Source organism: Macrotis lagotis, chromosome 4, assembly GCF_037893015.1.
Source record: "Macrotis lagotis isolate mMagLag1 chromosome 4, bilby.v1.9.chrom.fasta, whole genome shotgun sequence".
Lineage (NCBI taxonomy): Eukaryota > Metazoa > Chordata > Mammalia > Peramelemorphia > Peramelidae > Macrotis > Macrotis lagotis.
Genome location: NC_133661.1, coordinates 130,623,287 through 130,649,977, shown reverse-complemented (window position 1 = coordinate 130,649,977; position 26,691 = coordinate 130,623,287). Strand labels below are relative to the sequence as shown.

At 35.4% G+C, this 26,691-nt stretch overlaps 1 protein-coding gene across 2 annotated transcripts in view; it reads right to left on the bottom strand.

Moving 5' to 3' along the window:
* Positions 1–3,214: 3,214 nt before the first annotated feature.
* Positions 3,215–26,691, bottom strand: part of SV2B (synaptic vesicle glycoprotein 2B) — a 168,543-nt gene continuing 145,066 nt past the window's right edge. For both annotated transcript variants that reach the window (XM_074234147.1, XM_074234146.1), the window contains exons 7-13: positions 26,503–26,613; positions 25,666–25,754; positions 24,431–24,595; positions 16,581–16,714; positions 14,650–14,850; positions 8,337–8,496; positions 3,215–6,608 (exon numbers count right to left, since the gene is read on the bottom strand). In XM_074234147.1, coding sequence (XP_074090248.1) covers positions 6,425–6,608; positions 8,337–8,496; positions 14,650–14,850; positions 16,581–16,714; positions 24,431–24,595; positions 25,666–25,754; positions 26,503–26,613 — 1,044 coding nt within the window. In that variant the 3' untranslated portion in view covers positions 3,215–6,424. The remainder of the gene's footprint in view (positions 6,609–8,336; positions 8,497–14,649; positions 14,851–16,580; positions 16,715–24,430; positions 24,596–25,665; positions 25,755–26,502; positions 26,614–26,691) is intronic.

Here is a 26,691-nt window from a genome sequence, read left to right as displayed (position 1 = left end):
CCTTTTCCATTGTTATTTTCTCAAAAGTGATTTGAATAAAATTTTATGCTTCACACTCATTTATTGTTTACATAGACATGTGGCAGAAAGGAGAGTTTAGTATTCTACATTCAAAATACTTTCTAAAGCCCTTTTTTAATCCAACATTTAGATTTTACCATAAGACTCAATCCACCTCACCCTGTCAATCAGTAGGACAATGGATCATACCAGTTTTTCCCCAGTCCAAGTTCTAAATCACATCTCAATGCCATCTTCATTCTCAAAGTTGTTTATTCTGTGATTCAAATAATTTATCATGTAGTATGATGACACATCAAATATTTCAAAGTGGGAAAACTGTTAAAATCCACTGCTACATGGAATATTAATAAGTTAACTAAAAGAATTTCACTCCAAACAAAATTCTATCTTATTGCTCAATTATTCTGCTACATCTCTCAATAGAATATAAGCTGGAGAGCAGGGATTTATTTATTTTTGTCTATTATTTGCAACATCTAACATAGTGTCTGGCACATAATTTGAACTCTATAAGTGATTCCTTAATTGAATTATATAATAATATCCCATTAACTGAACAAAGGTTGAAATGGTGAGAAATCTTCATTCCTAGGTTCTTAGGGCTGGTTTGGTTTTGGGAAGAAGGGTTTAGAAGTATATATTTTTTTGTTTTGTTTTGTTTTTAAGAATTTAGGATGAATAGACCAGGGCCAAGAAAGTAGCAACCTAAGTACTCTAAAGATAAATACTGAATAAATTTTGATTTTTTGATTAGAGATCATTCTGTCAATGGTTTGTAAACAAAGTTTTTAAAGTGCTTAATAGTTCTCAAAAAGTTTTGAAAACTCCCCTCTTTCAATTTTGCCCATACTATCAATTTGCCCAACAGTTCTTTCCTCCTCCCAACCCTACCCCATAGATAAGGATGACAAAAGCAAATTTCAGTCTAGTCCCCTATTAGAATGACCAAAAAAATTCAGATTTTTTTTAGCCTGAATTACAGAGGTTCTATTATATTACAAATGGAAGGCTGTGCTTTTCTTTTTGAATGCCTCCCTTCCAATTGCCCCTATCAGAGATATCAGCTGAGAAAACTCAACCTGTCATATATACATATATATATATATATATATATATATATATATATATATATATATATATACATATATATATATAGCAACCACATTCACATTGAGAGGGAACAGATGAGAGATTTTTAGACAGATACACATTCATGCTTTTGAAAATTTTTAATATGCTTAAGACATGCAAACCATAGTCTAGGGCAATCTAAATGTATTTTTGAGGAAAGGAAGGTTTTGAAAAGGATGGTGTATTCTCGATTTGCTATATATACATGCCTCATCTACTCAGAAATATGTAAATATTAGAACACATTTTGTTTCTCCATTTAACCCCTATGACTATCTTCTCTGTTTCATTTCCTGGTTCATCTTTGTGGAAATCTCACTCTTAGAGTAAAAGCATGCATCTAAATTCTATATCCTATCTCTGTACATTAAAGAGAATTTGTTTAAAGCATATCTCAAATTCAAAGGCTGCAGCTATTTGACATATTCCCAGACTGTCCTGTGGGCTGTGTCTCATACAATATTCTAAAACATATGACATTCTCTGTACACAAAAGTCAAAATAAAAAGATTGGAAGAAGTAGTAGTTTAAGGGAGAATGTTAAATATATAGTGGTCAGTAGTGTCAAAATGTTAGTTATTTTTTATTTCACTTTTCTTTCAAAACCTTATTTTTATCCTGTTGAAGTAAAATTTCTAAAACAAGGAATTCTTATGATTTTCAATAAGTCAAATTTCTAGTTTTATTGCATCCTTAACATTTCCCACTACTTCCTACAGATAACGTAGTTAGTTTGCAGTTGGGAAAAGGATATTTAAAACTAAGTGACACTATTTAAATTTCAATAATAAATATGACATACAAAAGATTGTGGCTAACCTATTTCTGACCACATGTGAATAAAATGAACATTGAATGTCAATCATTAATCTAAGATTGTTAGCCTTTGTACTGAAATCTATAGGTCCACAACTAGAAAAAATTTAAAAAGCTATGGATAGGGAAGAAATAATTCTTTTTTTAATGACAAAATATGCCCTATACACAAAGAACTCAATTTTGGTTAGTAACACCACTATCAAAACTACTACATTTATGAGATGCACTAGTACTTTTTTCAGCCAATTCAGTCAGATTATAAGCTATTAAAATATGCATATAATATATAGCTATATGTTATAACTTTATTATAAACTGTAAAATTGGATTTATGCTATGAAAATTTTCACTCACTTTTAAACACTCTGTCTTATCAAAGAATATGAAAGTAATTTGCCAGAACTGAATAAGCAGATGAGAAAAAGGCAATATAATACATACATACATATTATCTGTGTGTGTTTGTGTGTATGCATTCTGTTCAGTGTAAGAAGGGAATAAATTCCCAACAATTAGAGTTCTCCAAAAATATGATGAACTGTCTTGGTGGATAAAGAGGTCCCCAACAATGGAAGTCTTTAAGCAAAGGATAGATGACATATAGCTCTGGGTTGATCTACTTAATTGACATCTGCACTCTAAAAGAGCATCTCTCTGAAATTCTATTTTTCCATGAATTTTTAACTTGGGGTCTACCAACAATTTTTAGAAGGACACGGAGGGATAACTACATTTCATTTTTATTGGTTTCCTTAGCAACCTATCAGTTTTGTTTTATTAATTTAATAATATGGCTGAGAAGGGTCCACAAACCAAACTGCCAAAAAGGTCCGTGACACAAAAATAATTATAAGCATCTTTTCTAAAGCTATTAGTTGCCTTGAGATAGTGGGAGAATGAACCTACCTAATTATGAATTGCCTTCCAATAACACTCTGCTGCTGCCACCTTCTGTCAGGTCTATTAATTATGCAAAGACCTAGATACAACCATTTGAAAAGTAAACCTACAGAGAAACTGTAGTAAACACCTGAGCTTGGTACCAGAAAGAACTGAGTTCAAGATGGAATTTAGTCATTTACTAGCTGTATGACCCCAGGGAAATCTCTTAACCTCATGGCATATCAGTTTACTCTTCTATAAAATGGATATTATAAGGATAAAGTGAGATGACCATTATAAAGGGTTTCGCAAACCTTTAAGTATAATATAGATACTAACTACTAATTATTATTGTTCTCTATCTTACCTGTGTTGTAAGGAATCAAATTGACAAAGTACCCTGAGAAGAAGAGAATCCCCAGTAGTCAAATTTCAGTTGTTTGGAAGAGAAAGTCAGAGCATTTATTGGTTCCATGAGGTCTAGGTTCCAAAAAGTCTTTGTTGAAATTTAATATTTTATAATTATTAATCATGTGACCCCATCACCAAAAAATGTAGTTGCTAAGAACTCAATGCTTGTGGATTTTAGGGATGAGAACAGAGAACCATTAACTAACAAAAGTCTGAAAAGAAATGGAAAAAAAGCAGGAGGATGTTGTAAAAGCCTGTGAATAAGAGAATGTTCCTGGAAACTACTAGTTTGTCTCAGGTAAAAAGTTCACAAATCCACGTATTGCTGATTTCAATAAAATGAATTGTCTAAATTCAGTGTTACAGGGTAACAGAATATACTAACAAATGGTTTAAAAAAAACCTACAATTTTTATGAATATTTTTTTAAAATATTATTTTTATTAGTTCAAACGAATCATTTTAAGGGTATAGGAAATTCCTGCTTATTCAGCTGGGATTCTCATATGTATTTTGTGGCTTAAAGAGTTAAATGATTCACCATAGTCACAAAGTTAGTGTCAGAGATCACATATGACCCAACATCTTCCTGATAAAAAGACTACCCTTCTATCCTCTATGTATACAATGCTATCTCTCTCTGCTACTCCTATGGAAAAAAAAAATCATGAAAAGTGGACCAGTTTTATTGCCAAAGTATAGTCCCATACTATGCCCTTTTTACAATCCCTTTTCTAGCTAAAACAACAAAGAATCCATCAAGTTTTATTTAAGGGATTTCCTTGAAACTAATCATCTCCCCAGTGGCATGCCCTCTGGACAATATTTAATGAAGGCTATCTTTCTCAACCACCTTGAAAGCATGGTGGAAGTGGTTAGGCATCCCTGCCATGTTATTCTTCATATTTAAAGGCTGTTTAAGACTAGGTGCACTGTTTATGGGGGATTTGGTGATGGATGGAATGAAAGTTGCACTTGGTTGGTTTGGCAGTTGGTTTAAACAGCAATAGAAATGGTACAGTGATGCCTATAAATTGAGAAGAGAGAACTTGGAGACCTGACTAAAGTTGAATTTAGAGTTATAACCACTGTTCCAGTACTCTCGAATTCATCACTTAAAGGATCCACAAGATGAATTATAACTAGAAATACAGGACCCAATAGTCTGTGAATTTCTTAAATGTTAACTCTCCATTAAACTGGTCTTCTATTAAAGACATATGGCAGGGGTCATGGAAATCCAGGGATTAGATGATATTTCCTTATAAAGTTAGCCAGAGTATTTTCAGATGTGGGAATCATTAATATAAACATAGAACTCATAAAAGAGGTAGATTCACATCTGTGCACCATTAATAGCAGGGAATTAACATGAAGTTCTAAAATATATGCACGGATGGTAGGTGGATATGACTTCTTTCTCTGATATAAAATAATATGGAAAATACAACATAGAATGGGGATGTACATAACAATAGGACTAAAGTTAGATGGAGAAGCAGAGAGAAGGCTGAAGAAGCTACATTCAAAATAGTATTGAATGAGACCATCTCAAATAATTCTAAATAATTCCCTCCAAAACAGGGGACCACTATATAGTAAATGTAAATGGGTAATTATTTTCACATAAGTGAGTATTTCTTGTAGTGAATGGATCATATTTATTTAACAGTCAAAGAGCACGCTGCAAATCAATGTGTAAAACGATTGCTATGTATAACGAGTCAGTCATTCCAGCTATTGCTCCCCCTTTCTGTACAAGATATCCAATATGTTTAACCACATCTAAATTCCAGATCCAATCATCCCAGCACGACTTTCTTAGAATATTGAACAGTGGAAATATGATTGAATAAATGTCCAACTCTCTCCTCCAACACTGAAAAGATCTTGAATAAAAAAGCAGGCAAGTAGTATTTGCACAAAGGCAGTATCTGCCCATGGGACATATCCTTTTTTTTGACAGATGCTAACTTGATTAACTGCTAGAATGAATGAGAAGAATCTATATTTTGTATATATTGACCATTTTTTTCTCCCCAATGAATGGTATTTTGTTCTCACCAACAAGATAATAACCAGAGACCACCAAACTCATCTTGCTTTGAGTCTAAATAAGTGGTAAAAGTCAAATTCAAGTCTTGAGGGCCACATATTTATATTATATGGATGATCTCTATAGCATATAAAAGTTAAGTAATCCACCTATGCAGAGAAAAGTACCAGGTTAAATGGACTGTACAATGTGAGCTTGCTAGTACATTCTGTAGATAACAGGTTAAATGGCTTTGAGAAATCGTGCTTACATTTCATTCCACCTGACCCATATTTACTGGAACCTCAGACAACAATTTCTTCCTGAATATGGACAAACTGCTACTAAGCATCTCTAGATCCCATATTCTAAATGTTGATGGCTAAATATCCTTTTTGATATGTCATCATATGCATAAATTTGGTTTGCAGACTGTTTATTACATAATTGCCCTCTAATAAAATTAGAAGAAAAATAAACTTCCCGTCATTACATTAAATTTTCTAATTTTGATCTAATGGATAGGAAGTAGCTAGAGAACAATGGTCAATTTCAATAAATAGTGCTCCAAACACATATATTTGGTTCTGTTTGGTAACATTTTGGATGCTTCTGATTTAAATGGAAATTCCTCTAAAACCTTTCAAAATACACTCACACTTCTTTCTCATATCAAAAATCAAAAAGATTGATCTAATCTTTAACTAAAATAATTTGTTAACTTTTCTGACATTGACCTATTCTTGTGAAGGAGCCTTACTGATAAGGAGTATTGAAATGCAAACCATGACCTATGCCTCATGAAAGGGAAAAAAGTAGAGAAAGTCCCTCTCACTCCTGCACAAATGTGCACTCACTGGAAGAAGAGACACTGTACCCTCACTCCTTGTGCCTTAGGCTAGGGAGACCTAAGGCACTGGGCAAAGCTCTGTGTTCCTATGGGTGGTTGTTGGTACCACCAAATCAATCCCCTGAGTATTCAGAGAATTCTCACAGTTGAAACTGGTCCTTAACTATGGGTCTCAAAATTAACTTTTCTTTCCCTGTTATCTGAGGTATCCACCAGAAAGTGATAAACAGCAAGAGTGGGGGCATATCAATTTTCCTTTTCCCCCAAGCTGTTCACATCAGGACCTGTTCTCTAGTCTCTGGCAATCGAAGGGCAATCAAGCCTCCTCCAACCAGAGAAGCTGAAGCCAAAAGGATAGGAACCACTTTGGTTATCCCTACAAAGGAAGCAAAGATGGAATTTCCCAAGATGGCCCCGAATTTGCAGATGCCATTGAGGATACCAAAAGCTGTTGCTCTGTAGGGAAAAAAAAAAGGAACAAAGGTAAAGAAAACTGAACATGCTTGACATTAAGGTTAGCATTGATTACCTCTGTCACTAACTACCTAATGTGACCTCGGACTGGTTAAAATCTCCTTGGGCTTTTTCTTTTTTATTTGTAAAATGATGATGTTTGATATCTGCAAACTTTTTTTAAACAAACTCTTATGTATTTAATACATTTAAAAACATTCTGAAGAGGGTTTCATAGGCTTTAACAAATTACCAAAAAGATCCATTTTAAAAAAACAAGAAAAAGAACCTTGGACTAAACTATGTCCTTTGGGGTCCATTCTAGCTCTAAATATATGATCATATGATTCCTCATTTATTATTGTCAGACTAAGATATTTACATTAGAAAAAATAATTCCTAGGGGCGGCTAGGTGTCAGAGTAGATAAAGCACCGGCCTTGGAGTCAGGAGTACCTGGGTTCAAATCAGGTCTCAGACACTTAATAATTACCTAGCTGTGTGGCCTTGGGCAAGCCACTTAACCCCATTTGCCTTGCAAAAATCTAAAAAAAAAATTCCTGATTCAGAATTACAAGTGAGTTGGAGGAAAAAACAATAATATTCTGTGGGTAACTCAGAATGACTGGCCAATGACAACTTGGATCAGGGTATTTATCATTCATAGCTGAGTTTTTATAGGGTATAAATAGGCTAATAATCAAATCTGGATAATTTTAAGACATTAAGAAAGAATTTTAGAGAACTTTAGGGATGTGGGAAAACTACATGAGAGTCTTCCTTTTGATTTTCTACTTTGGCATTTGACATCACATATACTTTCTTTTTTGTTGTTCTTTAGTCATTTTCAGTATTGCTTGACTCTCCATGACCCCCTTTTCTTGGCAGCACTGATTTGCTGTTTCCTTCTCCTACTGATTTTATAGTTGAGGAAATGAGGCAAATAAGGTCAACTGACTTGCCAAAGATCACACAGCTAGTGTTTGAGACTAGGTGTGAACTCAGGTCTTCCTGAGTCTGACTCTATACTACCTAGCTTTCTATTTTCTTTCTAAATAAAAGTTAATAGCAATACTAGTCTATAGAATATATAAAAACCATCCGTGCTAAGTGACTGTTTTGGTAGGCAAAAAAGAAATGAACTCCAGAAATTATGATGTTGGAAACAGCAGGAGATAGAAAAAACTGGTCTCCCAATTTCCTCTACCTCCTCTACTCTACTGGAACAGAGTATTGCTTCTGTCTCAGTTCAAGGTCCAAGAATCCTCCTTGAGCTTTAATTATATACAAATTCTTGTTCTCTGAATAAGAGAGGATCAGGCTTGTTCCCCAAAACACTACTTTACCCTCAGATAGCATTTATAGAGTGATTCAAAGTTCGAAAAGCACTTTACATATTAATCTCATTAGTTCCTCAAAATAATATTGTGAGGTTGGTGTTACTATCTTCACCAATTTACAAATGAGGAAACTTAGACCTCGAAGTTAAGTGACTCATCCATGGTCACCCAACTAGTAAAAATTTGAGGTAGGATTTGAATTCAGATTCGCTTAAGTTCAAAGATACCAAAGAGTTTCATCTCTGGGGAGGGCAGGAGCTAGGACACTTCCTGTCTGTTCCTCTCTCCTCTCATCTTCCCCCTTTCTCTCTAGCTGAGAAGGGGAGTATTTGTACTTGGTCACAGCTAGTCACTAACCAAGCCCAGGGGACAGACACTAGAGCAGTATTCACCTTTTGTTGGTGGGATATAGCTCCACTGTAATTACATCCAAAGCATTCCAGGCAGCAATGCTGGCACCACAGAACAGGCACTGCCAGCCAATCATGGCAGACTCACTGTTGCCAAAAAACAAGAAGAAGCAGCAAACTGCTGATATCAGCATGGAGCCACCTAGAAGGGAGCCGAGAGAAAATTATGGTATTAGTCTCTTGAGCCAGATTCTCTATCAATTCGTTAAATGTGTATATATGTGTATATATATATATATATATGTGTGTGTGTGTGTGTCTGTGTGTCTGTGTGTCTGTGTGTCTGTGTGTGTGTGTGTGTGTGTGTATGGTATTGGTCTCTTGAGCCAGACTCTCAATCAATTAGTTAAACTCATATATATAATATATATATATATATATATATATATATATATACATACACACACATCTAGAGATTCCATCAGAATTGCAATCATTTGCTCCTTTATTTATACTTTAAGAAGAGTTAACCTCTTCCATGACCTAATCTCCAAACCCAAGTAAAACACCACGAAGAAAGAACAATGCTAATTCTGTTGTCCAGTCATTTCAGCTATATCACAACTGAAAAAAAAAATTTGAATTTTCTTGGCAAAGATACTAGAGTGGTTTACTATTTCCTTTTCCTGCTTATTTTACAGATAAAGAACTGAGAATGAATTAAGTAACTTGCCCAGATTCACACAGCTAACAAGTGAGGCTAGGTTTGAACCTGACTCTTTCTGACTCAAGTCCAACTGTCACTAGCTGTCCAAGATAACATAGCTCTTTAAAGGCAAAGCTAGGATTCCAACCTGAATCAACAGATTCATGATCCAATGTATACAAAAGGAGGAGTGAAGCTCCAAATCACCAATGACTGACAAAAGACAGATAGCCCTGATCCTGACATTCACCTCTGATTATTCTTCATTATATACACATTACTTCTACCATTTCATATGCAAATTTAATCTTCTATTTAAACTCCATTATTACAAACTTCCTAGCTTTATAGATATCATAAGATTAGGCCTGATGGTCTTAAGAGCACCTCTTAAGGGAGGTTGCAGCTTCTAAAATCTATGCTTGGACACCATTGTTATAAGAGTAGATCTGCTGGTATTAAGGTCAATATGACTGGCAGGTTGTAAACACATAGAACATACTCATGAAAAATACTGACAATAACATCTTTCAAAGGTTGGTATAGTTGTGTTTTCCAAATAATATTTTGTCCATCACTAGCTTGTTTTCTCCCCCCCATCCCCACCAAAACAATATTTTGCTCTGACCCTTGAAATGCAATCCAGTTAGTTCCAGGGAGGTCATACAAATATGCAGAAGGGTATTTTGAAGCACCCACTCCCCTACTGGTGCACCATCTTCCTGCTGAAGGGAGCTTAGTCTGTGCTTTCCAATGAAGCACTGCTCTGAGACATATTCTGTTATTATGTATGCTGAGCTATACATCATGTCCCCTTTTCCTCCCTCCCCTTATTCTTCTTTCTTGTAATTCCTTGTAAATATTACTTTCAATAAAACTTTGCATTGAACTGATTATCATTATTTTTGTACATTATTCTCAGCACTCAAACTCATAAAGGGGTTGTTTTCCCCTAGTGTCTCTGACTGGTTGATGGGCATAAACAAGGACTTTAACCTATTGACAGCCACATCTACATTGAGGACATAGGGGACTGTAAGCCCAGTTACAGAAAGCAAAGATCAATAGAGGAATTCTATGTCCTCCAGAAGGGACTTCCCAATGCTGAGAGGAGTCCTACAAAACAAAACCAACACTCCCTATTTCCTTCCTAATGGTTTAATGTTTTCAATTTTTTAATAGACTAAGTCTCTCTCTCTTCCAGAAGATGGAAGTGTAGTGGTCTGATCCATCATTGATTGGCCTGGGAGTCCTACACTTAGCCAATTGTCTGTCCCTCTTTAGGCAACCTACTCTACTCTTGTGGCTTATAACATTGGCACAGTACTTAGTATGGTTACCTGATTGTCAGAACTCCTAAGTTTAAGTGATCCGCCAGCGTCAGTCTCCCCAGTAGCTGGATGGAGGAATAGGCATGTATCAATGTGTCCCTTAATGTCCACAATTCTAGGGGAATGGTTCCACAATTTTAGTCTCTGACCTATACTAGCTTCTAGCTGAAAATCCAGAAATGATGGGGATCTGAACCAAAATGGTTTTCAGTAGCAATGAAAAGGAGGGAAGGGATGTCACAGAGGTAGAATCCAAAAGACTTGGGGACTGATTTGATGTAAAGAAAAAAAAAGTCCAAAATGACTCTCAAGTTCGAAGCCTAGATAGGGTAATGGAGCTTCAGAAGCTTAAGGCATTACATGGCCAAGAGTAGAACAAAAACAGGTTCCCTGGTACAGCAAGATTTGCTTTCCACCTCTCACCTTTGTGGGCTCAGCTCACAGAAGGAGAAAATTATTGCAATTCTGATGGAATCTCTAGAAATATCAGACAAGAGTCAGACTACAGCATATGCTGAATGAAGAGTTGCAGTGTGAAAGAAGCAGCAGAGGTTATAGTGAGAGGATGTTCCACTTATGTTTCCCCATGAAAATTGAAGGAGAATAAAAGTCTGTAGGGAGTATAAAGAGGTTGAAGATACACCCTCTAACAGAAGAGTGAGTCTGAGGATCACCTGATGAGCTGGAATGAGAGACAGAGAATCCTTGATAATAAAGGACGTGTGGATTGAGTAGAGGATGGAGGAATCTAGGCAGCAATCCAGCTGAACTCTCCCTCCAAAAAGCTTTAAAAATAATTCCTCAAATCAAATTTTGGAGCCACAGAGTCAACAAAGGGTCAGAGTGGGATATTTTCCCAGCCTAAGACAACTTAAGAGGTCAGCAAGAGAGGCCTTGTGGCAACTGGGTTGGACGCTGACTCAGATACAGCAGGAGCGCCAGTGGTGGACCTGGGAGGTGGCCTTGACAGCACCAGCTTTAGGGGCTCTCAATCCAGAGATAGTGAGAGGAGGTGGGGTCAGACAACTTGGCAGAAAAAGACTCTTTGCTGCCACTGGGGATGGCTGGCACTGATTAGTGACTCTATTAGCCATACACTGCTCTGAGTGGCAGTCTAGGAAAAAGAGGAACCCTTATGAAGAGTCACAGGGGAGCAGGGACCTGGTCACAATTCCAAGGCTGAAAAGAGTATTTGCTGGAGAGCAGGGGCCCCTTCTGGGTAAAGACCAGAGTGCAGGTCAGGAGATTAGTGATCATACTTCTCCTATCACACTACCTTGGAAAGTTCAAAAATTTGCAGACCCCAAAATTAACTCTGAAAACAGCAGCATATAAAAGCCTGAAGCTTTCCAATGCCAAATGACTCATAAATGAAAAAATGCTATCCACATCCAAAAAGAAACTAAGGAACTCTAAATATAAATTGGAGGATAATTTTCTCTCTCTTTTTTGAAATATGGCTAATATGGAAATAGGTTGTGCATGATTTCACATGTATAATTAATTGATATTTTGCTTGCCTTGTCAGTTGCTATGATTACCCTTTTTACAAATCTGTAATGATTGCTTCCATTTATATAATTATTACTCCCATTTTATAGATTTGCACTTATCTTCTAGGGTTATTGTAAAGATAAAATGAGATAATATTTGTAAAATACTTTGTACATCTTAAAATGTAGCCAAAAGATCAGAACTCAAATAATTGAATTGAAATATCTGAAGCATCAACATAATTCTCCTCTGAGCTTTAATTTCTAGGATAATAACCAGTTTTGAAATTTGAGATAATTCCTTGTGCTATGTCAGTCAATCATTCAATAAATAATTATTAAGCTTATACTATGAGCCAGATGCTGTATGTAGCAGTGTAGGAAAAAAAAAAGATAAAAGACAATGTCTATTTTCAAGGAGGTCATAGTCCAGTGGGGGGAGACACCATGCAACAAGTATATGCAAGTAAGCTATATGTAGGATAATTTGGAAATAATCAATAGAAAGAAGAAATTTGAATTAAGAGAAAATTGAAATTGACTCCTGTAGGAAGTAAGATTTTCCTTGGGACTTTAAGTTAGCCAATGATGTCAAGAGTTACAGATGAGGAATTAAGAACATTATAGGTATGAGGGACAACAGAAAAAATGCATAGAATGGGGAGATGGAGTGTCTCATTTGAGGATCAGTAAGTAGACCAGTATTACTGGATCAGAGAATGAGTGGAGAGATGTTCAAAGACCAGAAAGGTGAGTCAGGATGGAGAGGCCTAGGTTATGATCAGCTTTAGAGAGCAGAGGATTTTATATTTGATCCTTTGACAAGGATTTGACAAGGAATCACTGGAGTTTATTAAGCAAAGGGACAACATAATCAGATCTAAGTTTTAGGAAGATGACTTTCAACAGCTGAGTGTAGGATGAACTAAAGTGATGAAAGGAGAGTGGAAGCATCAATTACAAATGGGAAGTTTAGCCTCAAAAGAGAGATAACAAATGAATTGAGAGCTAGCAGGGATGAACGGACCAAATGAGAGCTTTTTTTGAGGATGGGGAGAGATTATACAAGGAGGTCATGGGTATACCCTTTTACAGCAATTCCATCAACAGACATAATGATGTTTGAGGAGGAGCAGGTTAGGGGTTGGGAGGAGAGAGGAATGATGATTCCCTTATTGGAAATACAGGGTTTGAAGTACAAGCAGATCAAAGTAAAAATGTGTATCAAGCAATTTAAAACACAGGATGGAAATCAGGATGAAAGAGGCAGATCTGGCAGTCATCTGCATATAGGTAATAAATGAAGCTATTAAGTGAATGAGATTTCCAAGGAAGAAAATATAAAACAAAGGAAAAATAATTAGGCCAAAGATCAAGTCAATGTTTAAATGAACTTTTTGGAGAAAAGTTTCCAGAATGCTTTTGTGCAATATATTCACACCTGTGTGTGTGTGTGTGTGTGTGTGTGTGTGTGTGTGTGTGTGTGTGTACATATATATATATATATATATATATATATATGTATGCATCTGTGTATACATGAATGCACATACACAAACACATACACACACATATAGGAGCAGATAAGAAAATTTAAACAAATGGGTGAGAGTTTTAAGACCAACTAAATGGGAAAGAGAATTTTAAGATCCAACTAAATATTTGTTCTTAAAACATCTTAGACTATGAAATCTTTTTTTTCAGTAAAGAATGTTGTATGCATTCTTTTTTCCCTTTTTTACAAGTAACAGTTCAGTGTTGGTGGGAGAGTTTAGATTACATGGCAGGGAGGGGGTAAAGATCACCAGACCATTTAAAAAATCCTAATTATTAGATCCAGTTTTTCACTATTGCCTTTTATTTCATTTATATTTTTAAAAGCAGTTTGAACTTGGAGCCAGTGCAATAATTCAATTCAGTTCAAGAAATATTTATACTAGGGTCAGCAAAGTGGTGGGGTGGATAGTCGGCAAACCAGAGTTCAAATCCAATCTCAGACACTTACTAGCTGTATGACCATGGACTAGTCACTTATACCCAAATACCACCAAAAAAAAGGAAAGAAATGAACAAATATTTATTCTACTACTCATGATATGAACAGCTACAAATTAACATTATCCACTAGGGATTTCATGATGAGGAAAATAGGGACCATATTTCTTTCCCTGACCTTGCCTGACAACTATAAAACATTAAAAGAAGAGTGGAAATCTATTCATTCTATAAGGCATGAATAATTATTGCCATTTGGAAACTGTCTCAAAGAGTAATTTACTCTAAGTTACCCAACATATAAAAAAATAGAACTGGAAACTTAAGCAGTCTTCTGATTCCTAGACCAGTGTGGTTTCCATTACACTGCATTGCTTTTTTTAAACATGGAAAATGAAGAGGGAAGGGTTGAAGGGAGAAGGGAGAGGATTATCTCAAGAGTTAATTAGCAAGGTCATATCATAAATTAGAATGTGGTACACTCTGCATTTTCTGTCCTCTATGATCAGAGATAACTTTCACATCATTACAAGGGATTTGAATTTAAATAACAGGTTTTTCCCTTACCAAAGTTTTCCACTCCTCATGTTTATCTATTGCCTTCTAAAAATCTTCCTCAGGATATTTTCTAAAATATTATTATTTCATAACATTCTCATAAAAACCTTGTGAAATGGAGGGAACCAGTATGATGCTATCCATTTTGCAGATGAGAAAACTAAGTCAGAGAGGATAAATGATTTTTTTCATAGCCACAAACCTGCTTATTAGTATAACAAACACATCTCCCAAGCTGTATATTTATTGGTCACCCTTGCCCACAAACTCACCAATCATCTTGATTCTCCCAATTTTGTCCATGAGCAGAGCTGATATAATGTTGCCAGGCAATACAGACAGACTGCCAAGAAAGCTAACAAGGTAAATTAGGAAATCATTATCTTCTTCAAAGTCCAGGTGGCACCCCTCTTTCTGCTCCATAAAGGTGGTGTTGATGAATCGGCAACCAACGAATTTATGCTTATAGAGATCTATAAGGGAAGAAGTCCAGATTACAGCAATTTACTCTTTAAATGTAAGCTCACTGAGGGCATCTCCTCAGTTGCTAGTCCTGTGTCTTGAATTTATAACAACCAGGCACAATTTTGAGATATCTGTGATGGAGAATGCCATCTGTATCCTGAGTAAGAATTGTGGAGTTTGAACAAAGACCAAGGACTATTACCTTTAATTTTTAAAAAATGTTTTCTTATTATGTAATTCTGTTATATCTCATACTATTTGTTTCTTCCTTAAGGATATGATTTCTCTCTCATCACATTCACCTTAGATCAGTGCATACTATGGGAATGATGTAAAGACTACCAAACTGCCTTCTGTGGGGGATGGGGGGAGGGAAGGAAGATTGGGGGAAAAGTGTAAAACTCAAAATAAATAAAACTTTTCTAAAATTAAAAAAATAAAAAAGAAGTGCTTAATAAATGTCTGTTGAATTTTATTACTGAATTAAAAGGAGGAAGAGGAGAGGGTAAGGATAGGATGAATCATAAACATATGCTGTCTCCATGGGTAGCAAGGAATGTGTCAGCATTTGGCAAAGGAAGTTCTCCAAGTCAAAGTAGTTTATGGCTAATTCAGGTGGGGAGAGAGAGAAATTGAGAAGGCTTTTAAAAATGCAATTAACTGTTCAAAATTCTACATAAGAAAGATAGTCTTAAAGAAAGTTCACTCTTAAAAATAAAAAAGTAAATTATTTTGGAATTAATCACTATTAAAAATATACATAATACAAGGATAGCAAATTTTCGAGTTCCTCATTGAAGCTTAAAATATTTTTAGGACATCAATTTTTTGAAATTTACCTTGCAAAGGACAATATAGGGACAAGGATTAGACCTGTGATTTTCATTGATAAAGAGAACTCCCAGGTAAGAAAATTCCCTCTATCTTGTCATTTATCAAAAGGCATTCATACAAATAAGACAATATTTATTTTAAAAATTTAGCATAATACTGGTCCATAATAGAAGATATCTAATTGTTATTCCCTTCCCTTTAGATAGGTCCACTAAACATTATTATTCCCATTTCACAGATAAAAAAGCTGAAATATAGATAAGCTTATCAAGTTGCTCAAGGTTATGAAAATAATTAGAGGGCAAAACTTGGGCTAAAACCCATGCAAGTCTTCTGAATATTCTTTCCACTGGCTAATGAGGTCATTCTCATCCCATTTTGCTCCAGGTGGTTTTCCTAAGGAACAGGGAGTGTCAAGATGATTTATAAACCTTAAAATATTATAAGCACATGTACTATTATTAGGAAGAAGAAAGGGAACAAGTCCCTCCCCAGATGGGAACACTCCCTCTATCTAGGCAGTACAACAACTTTTAATTTAGGAAATTGGCCTAGAACACTGAGAAGTTTAGAGATTTGCTCAAGATCAGACTGTCAGAAAGTACCAGAAGCAAGGTTTGAACCCAGGTCTTCCAGGCTCTAAGGTCAGCTCTCTATCCACTACTCCATACTTCCCCTAAGGGTTATTATTACTATTATTATTAATAAGAACTACTCTTTCTTTTGTTTTTTTGTAAGGCAAATGGGGTTAAGTGGTTTGCCCAAGGCCACACAGCTAGGTAATTAAGTGTCTGAGACTGGATTTGAACCCAGGCACTCCTGACTCCAGGGCCGGTGCTTTATCCCCTACACCACCTAGCTGCCCCAATAAGAACTATTCTGAGATAAACATCTCTGCTGTTACCTGTGTTGTAGAAGATGGTGGATTCAATAGTGCAGTTTTTGAAGAAGGTCCCAGGAGACACCACATCTTCAAAATAGCACTCATCAAACAAGGAAGATTCAAAGATGACGTTTTTGAATTTCATCTTATAGAACCTATAGAACCAATAGAAAAATTGCCACCCCACAGTGGCAATCAATTACAATGATTCATACAGTGAACACAAAGCTTGAGGATACTCATAGGAAAAAAGGTGACAACAGGTGCTGAGGATACTGCCCGATAAGACACTTTGATACCACAATCAATTCAAATCAATACCAAAAACATTTATTTAGCACTTATACTAAGTTCTGGAGGAGCCTTAAAACTCATAGAAGACAATAGTTTGTCCTTTGATTTTATAAATGTCAGAACTTTCCCCTCCTTTTGATCATCACAATAGTCTAGAGCAGAGGTGTCCAAAAATGGCCACCTGAACCAAATTCAAATGGAATTGGTAAATGTTTAACAATGCAAATAAAACAGCATAGATAAGGTTAATTTATGGTTTTCAAAGTCAATATTCGACCTTTAGGAATCTGTTTCTATTTAAGAACACTGGAAGAGAGTTGCCAGATCCCTAATGTTACATGACTTGCCCAAGATCACTCAGCAAATAAGAATCAGAGGACTGATTTCAACCCAGACTATCCTGACTCCAACTCCAACCCTTCATTCATTCTACCAGACTGCTCTGGCAAAATATATGCAGTTATCTATAATACAAATAGTACATAAATGTATAAGAGTGGCTGTATCTATTCTTTTCAGTTTGCTATTTGTTTATTCAGCACTTAGAAAAAACCACTTGTCATGGCTCAAAGAATTTGAATCAGTATTACATAGCACTGCAATAAAATTTCACCCCAGAAGCTCATCATTACCAAGAGGTGATCCATGATGCTTCTAGTTATAACAGGATAAGTTCTGGCAGATGTGATGGCCTAGGTAGGTTTATTATTCAAGCCTCAGAATGGGTCCAGTCCTCATCCCTCTCAAAAGAGAGCTAACAAAGTTACTATCAAGCCCAAGACAATTGTCTGATAAATAGGTAAACCCTCTGCTATTAGATGACATGTCTCATATTTGCAAGCCTAATGTATTTTACTGTGGAAGTCTAGTGCTTTACTTGCTCAACATCCCTCTTTAACAAAGAAATAAAACAGTCATGGGGTATTTAGTGATCTCCTACTGTTCTGCCAAGGGCAAGTGATACAGAAGAGCCATAAATCACAGAGGAAAATAAGTACACAAGCCTTGAAAAATTCCTCTGAATGAGTTATAAGAAGCTTGAGATACATAGGAGAAACGAAAAGAGACATGCCTGAGGGACATATTCTAGAACTTTAAAATTCAAGTTAATTTCTGTAATGTGTTTGTAAATTTTATAAATAAGTACAATTCCCCTCACGCTTTATTCCTAATTTCTCTACTGAGTTAATCTTTATTCAAAAGAGCATTGGAGTCAAGAGAAAAATAAGAACTGGGAAAGAGTATCTTGAAAATTTTCTATTAAAAGAAAACAGTAGCTTTTCTTGAGCCCCCATGAAGAGTTTTACTGGTCTGCTTATCTCTAGAGCCAAGAGTACCTAGCCCTCACTAAAGAATCTGGCTTTGATCCAAGCACAACCATCCATACCTATCCTACCCTTTTGAGGCTTGAAAAAAGTTCAAAGTTCCACCTTCAGCTCTGGACTAAATTACCCAAGTAGCCAAATATATAAAAAAGCTGTGCTTCACTGCTTCTGCAATAGTGGGAAACACAACGAAAATAACCACACCACATCTGATGACCCACAGCTCTGTGTTTCAGGTCAGTTCCATCTACAGAGTCAAAAGGACAAAAAATAAATGACCTATCTGCAGGCATCATTTTCAGAGGCCTCTGTCAACAGGTCATCAGAAGTTGGAGGTATCAGATGGAGGAGCTTTAGATTACTCCCAAGTTCTTGTGTTTATGCTACAAGGAGAAGTTAGATCATACACTTGGACTTCTGGATGGCTTCATCTGAACCTACTGATGCCCTTACTTGAACATCAACTGGAATACTCTTTTGCCCATTCACAAGGATGCCTGTGGAAAGCTAATTAAACTGAATTGTGTCTTCTTCCCTGGAAAGACTAGACTTGGATTAAACTGTTTAGAGATTACATGCATCTAGTAGATCTTCATGGGCAGCTGGAGGGTCAATATCCCCCTAAAATATTATTACAATGCTTTTATTTTTTCCACTGCAAAGACATATTGCATATACAGTATTGAAGCAAGTCAATCTGTTCATGTAGGGAAGCAGTTTCATTTTGCCAGGCTCATGTGACTAGAGGTCAGGGAAATATTGAAGATCTGTGAACCTGAAATAGATATACCCTCTAGTGCACCACTTATCCAAGCTTTGCACCTAGTAAATATTTATTGCTTGATTATTTTTGCCTCAAATTCCATCTCATTTTCTTAACTCTACAATCTACCTCCAAAGAAAGCTTATCACATTCTTCATGTGAAGCATAACTATAATAGAAATATAGGATAGTATAGGATAAAAATGTCCACTGTCCCACCAAAGTTATCAAACTAAGACTAGGTGGGGAAATAGGACAGTTAGTCGGTACAATGGCATTGGACTTGGAAGTCAAGAAGACCAGAGTTCAAATCATAGGTCAGCCCCAAGCAACCCTGGGCAAGTCATTTCATATCTCTAGGTCTCATCTTTCTCATCTGTAAAATGAGAGAGTGGCATCTCAATGGCTTCTCAGGCTCCTTCCAGTTCTAAATCTATAATCCTACAATACTAGAGAACTAGGGAAGCCTGTGGCTGTAGTAAGTTGAAGTCAGTGGATTTATCAAGGCACTCAGAATATAATTTCAAGTCCTTTGAAGAATTCTGGCAAATTCACTAATCCCCTTCCTTTTGTACTTTGAAAAGCCATTGGTGCCAATGTATGCATAATTTAAGCTCTCATTCCAAAGAGGCACCTAAAGAAAACATTAGATGAGGTCGGTTAGGTCTCATAATTAATAATAATAATAACATGAATACAGTTCTTTAAGATTTTACAAAGGGCTTTATAAATCTTATTTTATCCCCATAGCAACCCCTGAGAAGTAGGTGCTATTATTATTATCCCTCTTTTACAGACGAGGAAGGTGAGACAGACAGAAGTTAAGAGACTTACCCAAGGTCACAGGACTGTTGTCCAAGATATGCCTCTACTCAAATCTTTCTGATTTCAGGTCTAACTCTCCATAGACTGTATAAGCTTGCTATAAACTGAATAGGTTCAATTAAAATTCTTCTTCTAAACTGACAGAACAATCCTGACTGATTAAAATTTGAGATTCTTCATATAGAGCTTTTCATAAATCATAATTGTGAAGGCCTTGATTCTTGATATGATGTTGCAAATGCTACCTCAGCTAGAATGAGGTTTACTGTCACTTTTCTAAAATTATGAGACATTCTCATGGAAAATCTAATAATACTACTCCAGGAGTTTCCCATTCAATAAGTGCTATAGATTGTGTGGATAACAGGGCTGGTAGCATTGAGTAGAAATATCTGGTTGGTACTCATATTTTCTGTCTGAATTTCTGTTTAATTAAATTCACTCACTGATTCTCCCTTTGGCTGAGAGTTGCCCCCAATAAAATCCTCCATCATATTTATTTTGAATATATGCAGAACATACTTCTACATCTAATCTTGTTTCCTCCAAAAGAATGTAAGATCTTTGAGGACAAGAATTGTTTTATTTTTGTAACTTACCTTTGTATCTTGTCTTTTTTTTTGTATGAATGTTTAAGGAATAACTATTTGAATTCTAAATTTTAGTATAGAGGGAGGAAGAGGTGGTCCATAATGATGATTTTATCCAAGAAGGGAACTTATGTTATAGAAAATCTTTCCATCAATGTAAATTGGAAGTTTGTCTGGTCAATATATAAATCAATTAACATTCATCAACTGCCTCCCATATTCCAGATATTATGCTAAGCTAGCAGAGGCAGGAAATGAACTGAAATGGGACTGAAATAGTAATGGAGACTTCATTTGGAGGACTTTTTTTTTCCAATTTTTCCAATCTGCCTTCATCATTCAACAAACTTACATGTTTGACCTTAAGCTAGATCTGTAGGATATAAAGACAGATTAAAAACTCAGCTCAACTTTCAAGAACCTATAATGTAGATGAGCTCAAACAAGGCAGTAAGTAATAAATGCCTAAGGAATGGCACAATGTACTATGGAGTCTTAAACAAGGGTGAGATCAACTTCTGGTCTGAGAGAGACAAGGAAACTCTTCACAAAAGAGCTGAAATGTTAACTGTATTTTGAAAGTCCCTAGGAATTTAAGTGATAGGAGTGGAGAAATAGTTTCTCCTTTTTTTTTGTTTTGTTTTTTAACAAGACAATGGAGCAAAATAACTTGCAAAGCTTAGTGAGTATTAAGTGTTTGAGGTCAAATTTGAACCAGGTCCTCCTGACTCCAGGGCCAGTATTCTATCCACTGCGCCACCTAGCTGCCCCTAGTTTTTCTTTTCTTAACAGGATGGACTTAGCCTACTAAAAAGTCTCTCAGTGTTTAAATATTATCCTGATCTATTTTGATATTCTTCTTTCTACCCTTTTCCTAGAAGTACTTCCTAACCTAGTAGACTAGACTTTCAGGACCCAGAACAAGAAGAGACCTTTTTCTGCAAAAGTGTTATTTGGTTTCCACAAAGAAACTTGAGAGGGTCATTTCTGACCCTTAGATTAAGGTTTAAATTTCAATTTCTACCTCTGTTCTCATCCTGCTTTTCAAATTTTAGGAAATTACTATATATCTCTCCTTTTCGGTTTCTTGGTTTTGATTCAGTTTTTAAAGGGAATTTTCTGAACTGAGCCATTCTAGCAATGGAGTTTTCCTTTAAAAAATTTTTTTTTAAAATATACTAATTTTGTAAACATATTTTATCTATACCCAAGTCAATGTGATCATATTTAATAAGACTAGAAGTGCTAAAAGGTTTTGTAAGGAAGCAAAGAAACATTAAATTTTTTAGAATCAGACTGGAGGAATCCAAAACAAAGTCTTTCTTATTGAAGAACACCAGATGTCAGTGTGACCTAAGGAAAGAGAACTCTTTCCTTATTATGGTCTGATTTGTTGCTCCTACCAATTCAACCATAGTATTCCTGGGAGGACCGACTAAAGAAATTCTTAAAGCAAGAATGCCCTGAATAAGAAAAGTCAAAGAGGTTAGAATTGAGTTTAGTCAATTAACAGAATCCACTTTACACATAAATATTAGCTTTGGAATGCATCAATTTATATTATAGTGAGATCACAAAGGAATTTCATCATTCCTTCAATGGGTCTGAAGTCAAGGGTAATATTTTATAGCCAAAGTCATACAGAAACAAAGCGACCTATGATATAGAAGGATGTGAATCATACTTTATCCTCAAAATGATATTGTTCTTAGGGTCAGTGCCATCAAGCCAGATTATTGGGGAAATTGCCCAAGTAAGGTTTCTTGATTTTCAATTACTAGAACCATTGAAAGAGGTCCAATTCATTCTAAGGAATTTCTGCTCCAAAATAAAAAGAATGATAATAAAGATCCACTTATATTACACATTTTCATGATGCCTGGTGACTCACTCCATTTTGGAGAGTCACAGAACATTAGTATTAGAAAGATCCTTATAGATTATTCTTTTATAGTCCCAAAAGGCTGTGACTTATTGAAAATTACATGGCTACTGGTTACAAAGGTAGATAAAATATGAATCTCTCATACCAAAATCCATGAAACACAGACATTGTTGAAACATTTCTACTACAATGATACCTCATTTACCACCAATGTTTTACACATAGGGGAATTTTCCAATTGACCAAAATCTTCCTATAAGATATCTTAATAGTGCTGTTAAAAAAAAAACAAATATAATGAACATAAATTAAATTTCCTTGTTGACTCAGTATCATTATATGAACATAAATTACCATGCTATCCTAATACAATCCTATAACACAGTCTTATAATGCCCTTTAGGAATATTGAAATATGTTGGGCTATTATACTATCTATACAGCTGCTACTTTTTGAGTACTCCTATATGCTTCACATAGTTTTCCTATCTCCATCCATAACTCTCAGGTTGATACTTGTCTTGTTGTGGGCCTATCTCTAGAATCAACACAACATACCCTCCTTTCCCAATTCCATTCTTTTTTTTCTTATGATCAGCTAAGAGTTGATAAGTCAGATAATATCCATTAGAATTTCATGTAAGAGTAAGAAGGTTCTGAGGGTTTCTACTGTAAGCCAAATGAATGTATATGGACTTTTAAAACATTTACTTAATATTCAGGGCTTAGTAGAGTGTCTGGCATATATCCAGTGCCTGATAAATACTCATTACATGTATTATTCATTACTATTATATTATATTATATTATATTATGTTATGTTGTTATGTTATGTTATATTATATTATATTATATTATATTATATTATATTACTATTTTAATTGTTCAAGATTTTTTATTTGCTTTCAGGTTATTAGTCAGTTTTTAAGTAATTGAGATTGCTGAATGATTGATCACAAGATAAGTGAAGGGTTTCTATGTCACCATTAAAGAAATCCTAAACATCTCCATATCATCACCATATCCAATCTTTTATATCTATTTTTATTTTTAAATGAAATGAATACATCCAGAATTGAGTAAAATTTTAAAGTTTTAGATCTCTCAAAAGAAATTTAATGCATTGAAATGAAGTCTACTTAAAAGAATTGTCTCCCATTCAGCTCTAAATAAAGACCTCTGCCATATTTTCCAGAGTGGGTAGCTGGAGTTGGCCAAAATTACAAAAGCAATTCTAAGGGGCAGTTAGGTGGTGCCGTGGATAGAGTATGCCCCTGGAGTCAGAAGGACCTGAGTTCAAATCCAGTTTCAGATATTTAATTATTTAGCAGTATGACCTTGGGCACTCAATCCTATTGCCTTGCAAACACAACAACAACAAAAAGCAATATCATTTGGTCAAATAAATAGGAATAGTATTTAAAATAACCTGCAACCAAAAAACAAATAATAATCAATAATATACACATTATGTCTTTATTCAATCTGACTGAGTTTATGGATTCCTTTTATTAGAAATAGCACTAACTCTCTCAGAGTGCCTCAATTAAATTGAACCATTTACCTAATTGAATATTATCTCCAATTCAAATAGGTAAATAGCAAGATATAATGAGTAGAATATAGGTATCAGGGTCAAGAAGAGTTAGATTCATATCCTACCTCTAGTTTCATATAAGCCTGAGCAAATAACTTATCTCCTCAGGGTCCCCAGACAACTCTATAAGACTGCACACAGTAGAATCTGCTTCAGTGGAAGGAATGTTATCACTGTGAATTTCCTATACCAGTGAAATACAGATCCAGTTGTTGGATTTTTTTTAAAATAGAGTTATATAAACTGTATCACCAGCAGTTCTCTCATAGATTCAGAATTGTAACATTATCATGGTACACAGGTGAAAAATACCTATAAATCCAGGAGATCCTAGAACTGATAGTCTCATATTTTAGCAATTCAATTGGAAAAATCTTGAAGCAAACATTATTATTTCCATACTAACAAAGGTCTGGAAAGCCTCAAATTAGGGATAAAGTGGTATAACAGGGTAAATATGCAGTCTTTGATACATGAATGAATGATACAGTACCCCCCCACTCCCAATCAATTTTCCATCCTGTCATCCAAGAAAAAGTTGTTTTCTACCTTCTCACTCTGACACATGGGAAGCCCTAACTCTTTTACTTACTTGTCGTTGAAGAACTTTCCATGTTCATGCACCTGGTTTTCCAGTGTAAAGTTAAATGTGACATGTTCCAAATGCTCATGTTTAAAGATTTTCTCCTTGGCTTTATAAGCTTCCTCTTGAATATGACGAATCATGTCTGGGAACCAAACTATCAATCCATAGTAACTGCAGCAAAGAAATAGGAAGATCAGAGTATCAGGACCAAGTATGTCTTTTCATTCTACCTCTATCTCTCCTTCTCCTCCTTCCCCCACTCCTGTCCTCTTCTTCTTCCCTCTTCTTCTCTTTTTTCTCTGTCTCTGTCTCTCTCTCTTCCCTCCCCTCTCCCCCTTTCCTTCCCTCACTTCCCCCTCTCTCCATATGCATATATATGTGTATATAAAATGCAATTATGTAATATGTATATGTTTGTATCAATAGACATATGCACATATACTTTTTGTTTGCTTTTTTCCATGGTGTTTAAATTTACTGAGTTTTCTAGGTGATCTTTGTGTTAAGTAAATGTCTCAGATTAGTATATGGAAAGCCCTTTAAATTGTTTAATCTATAACCTGATTTGATTTACTACAGAGCATATTTAACATGGTTTGTCTCCTTAAGAGATATATGAGAGTGTGACTCTGCTTAAGTTTAACTTTTATAACAATGAAAGAAACATGGATTATGATTTTTGTAAAACTCATGGCCACAGTACAATAGTTTCCCCTTTAATTTTAAGTCCCCTAGTTTATAGCTACTAAAGCTTACTCAAATCAACTTGATGAAAAGCAGTAGAGATTAAGATTATATAGTTAAGGAGAAAGGAAGCCATGTTATAATATTTGCCTCTGCTTGTTTTGTGATAAGTGAAGAATGTTTCTACTCTTCCTCCAATCATTTTGGTCTGGCAATACTAATGCCAAGGTCACATTTCTGTCTTTACATGGACAAAAGACTAGATACGATAGCCCAGAAAATGCCCCTTTTCTCCTTTCTGTTTATGCTGTAAATCAGGTGGCTGCCAGCACAGTGAACAGACAAATCTTCTTGGAAATTTTACAAAAACAAATCCATGGGAGATGAGCCTGACTAAAGAAAACCAGAACCATTCCGAACTCAAGCTATTTAAAAGAAGCAAATTTAGAAAGTCATTTATTTGTAGTATGTAGTCTAAATTACTAGGATATTATAGATACATTCATGATACTATTAATTAATAATATATTTGCTAGGACAAGGATAAACCTATTTACCTCAGAGCTATTGTAAACCAAACCACAGCCAGAATCAGTGTATTCATTCTGTATGGACCCATCACACAATATAACGCATTGTCCCAGACCTGCAAACACACATCAAAGAGTAGTTACTAATGAAAGGATCTCATTGACATTAAAGGATTGATTTCTGATCTCTTCCTACCAGAAAGTACAGGGAATCTTTTGAAAATCATAGGCAGGGTCCTGGAGGTAAAATAATTCATTTTGAATCCCTAGGTGATATATATTTTCTGTTCATGAACATCCCTGATATATAACAGTCCTATATCTTCTGTCCAGGGAAAATAAAGTGAGTCCAAAAATACAATGTAAAGCACACAGAGTCAACCTTTCAAAGAATAAATAAACAAGGCACCAGAGACCTCTACTAGTCAGCTTGCAGCTTCCTTTAAAGGGATACCAATTTAAGTCAAGAACAGCTTTTACATTCAGAAGGATCTCTTTTAGATTTCATTTACATGTTTTCTTTCTGAAAACAGACACTTGTGGGGACTAGAATTGCATCTAAGTCACGTGAATCTATTAGCTGATGTATATAAAGAATATGGAAACTTAGAGATCAATAAGGCCAACCTCCTAATCTTACAGATGAAAAACCAAGACTCACAAATAACTTGTCCAGAGTTATATACCTAATTATTAGATATGTCAAATCTGACATACACCAACATATTCAGGTACTGCACATGTCCAGAATGAGTATGGGGTCTTTTGGACATAAGCCAGTATCTTTATTCATTCTCCTCCCTGAGGTTATAAATCCCTTCAAAGTCATACTCCCATCAGAGAATCAATCATTCATATTCATACCTGCTTAAAAGTTGTAGTAAATCTGACCAGCCAGCGTTGGTACCAAGTCCCTGTTGAGCTTTGTATTTCAATGAATTCATCCATTTGCTTGGGGGTTTTGATGTGGGAAACCTGAAAGGGGGGAAAAATCTGAGCTGAGGAGTATAAATTCAAATCGATGTTTTCCACGAGTTTTGCTCCTTAGTCATT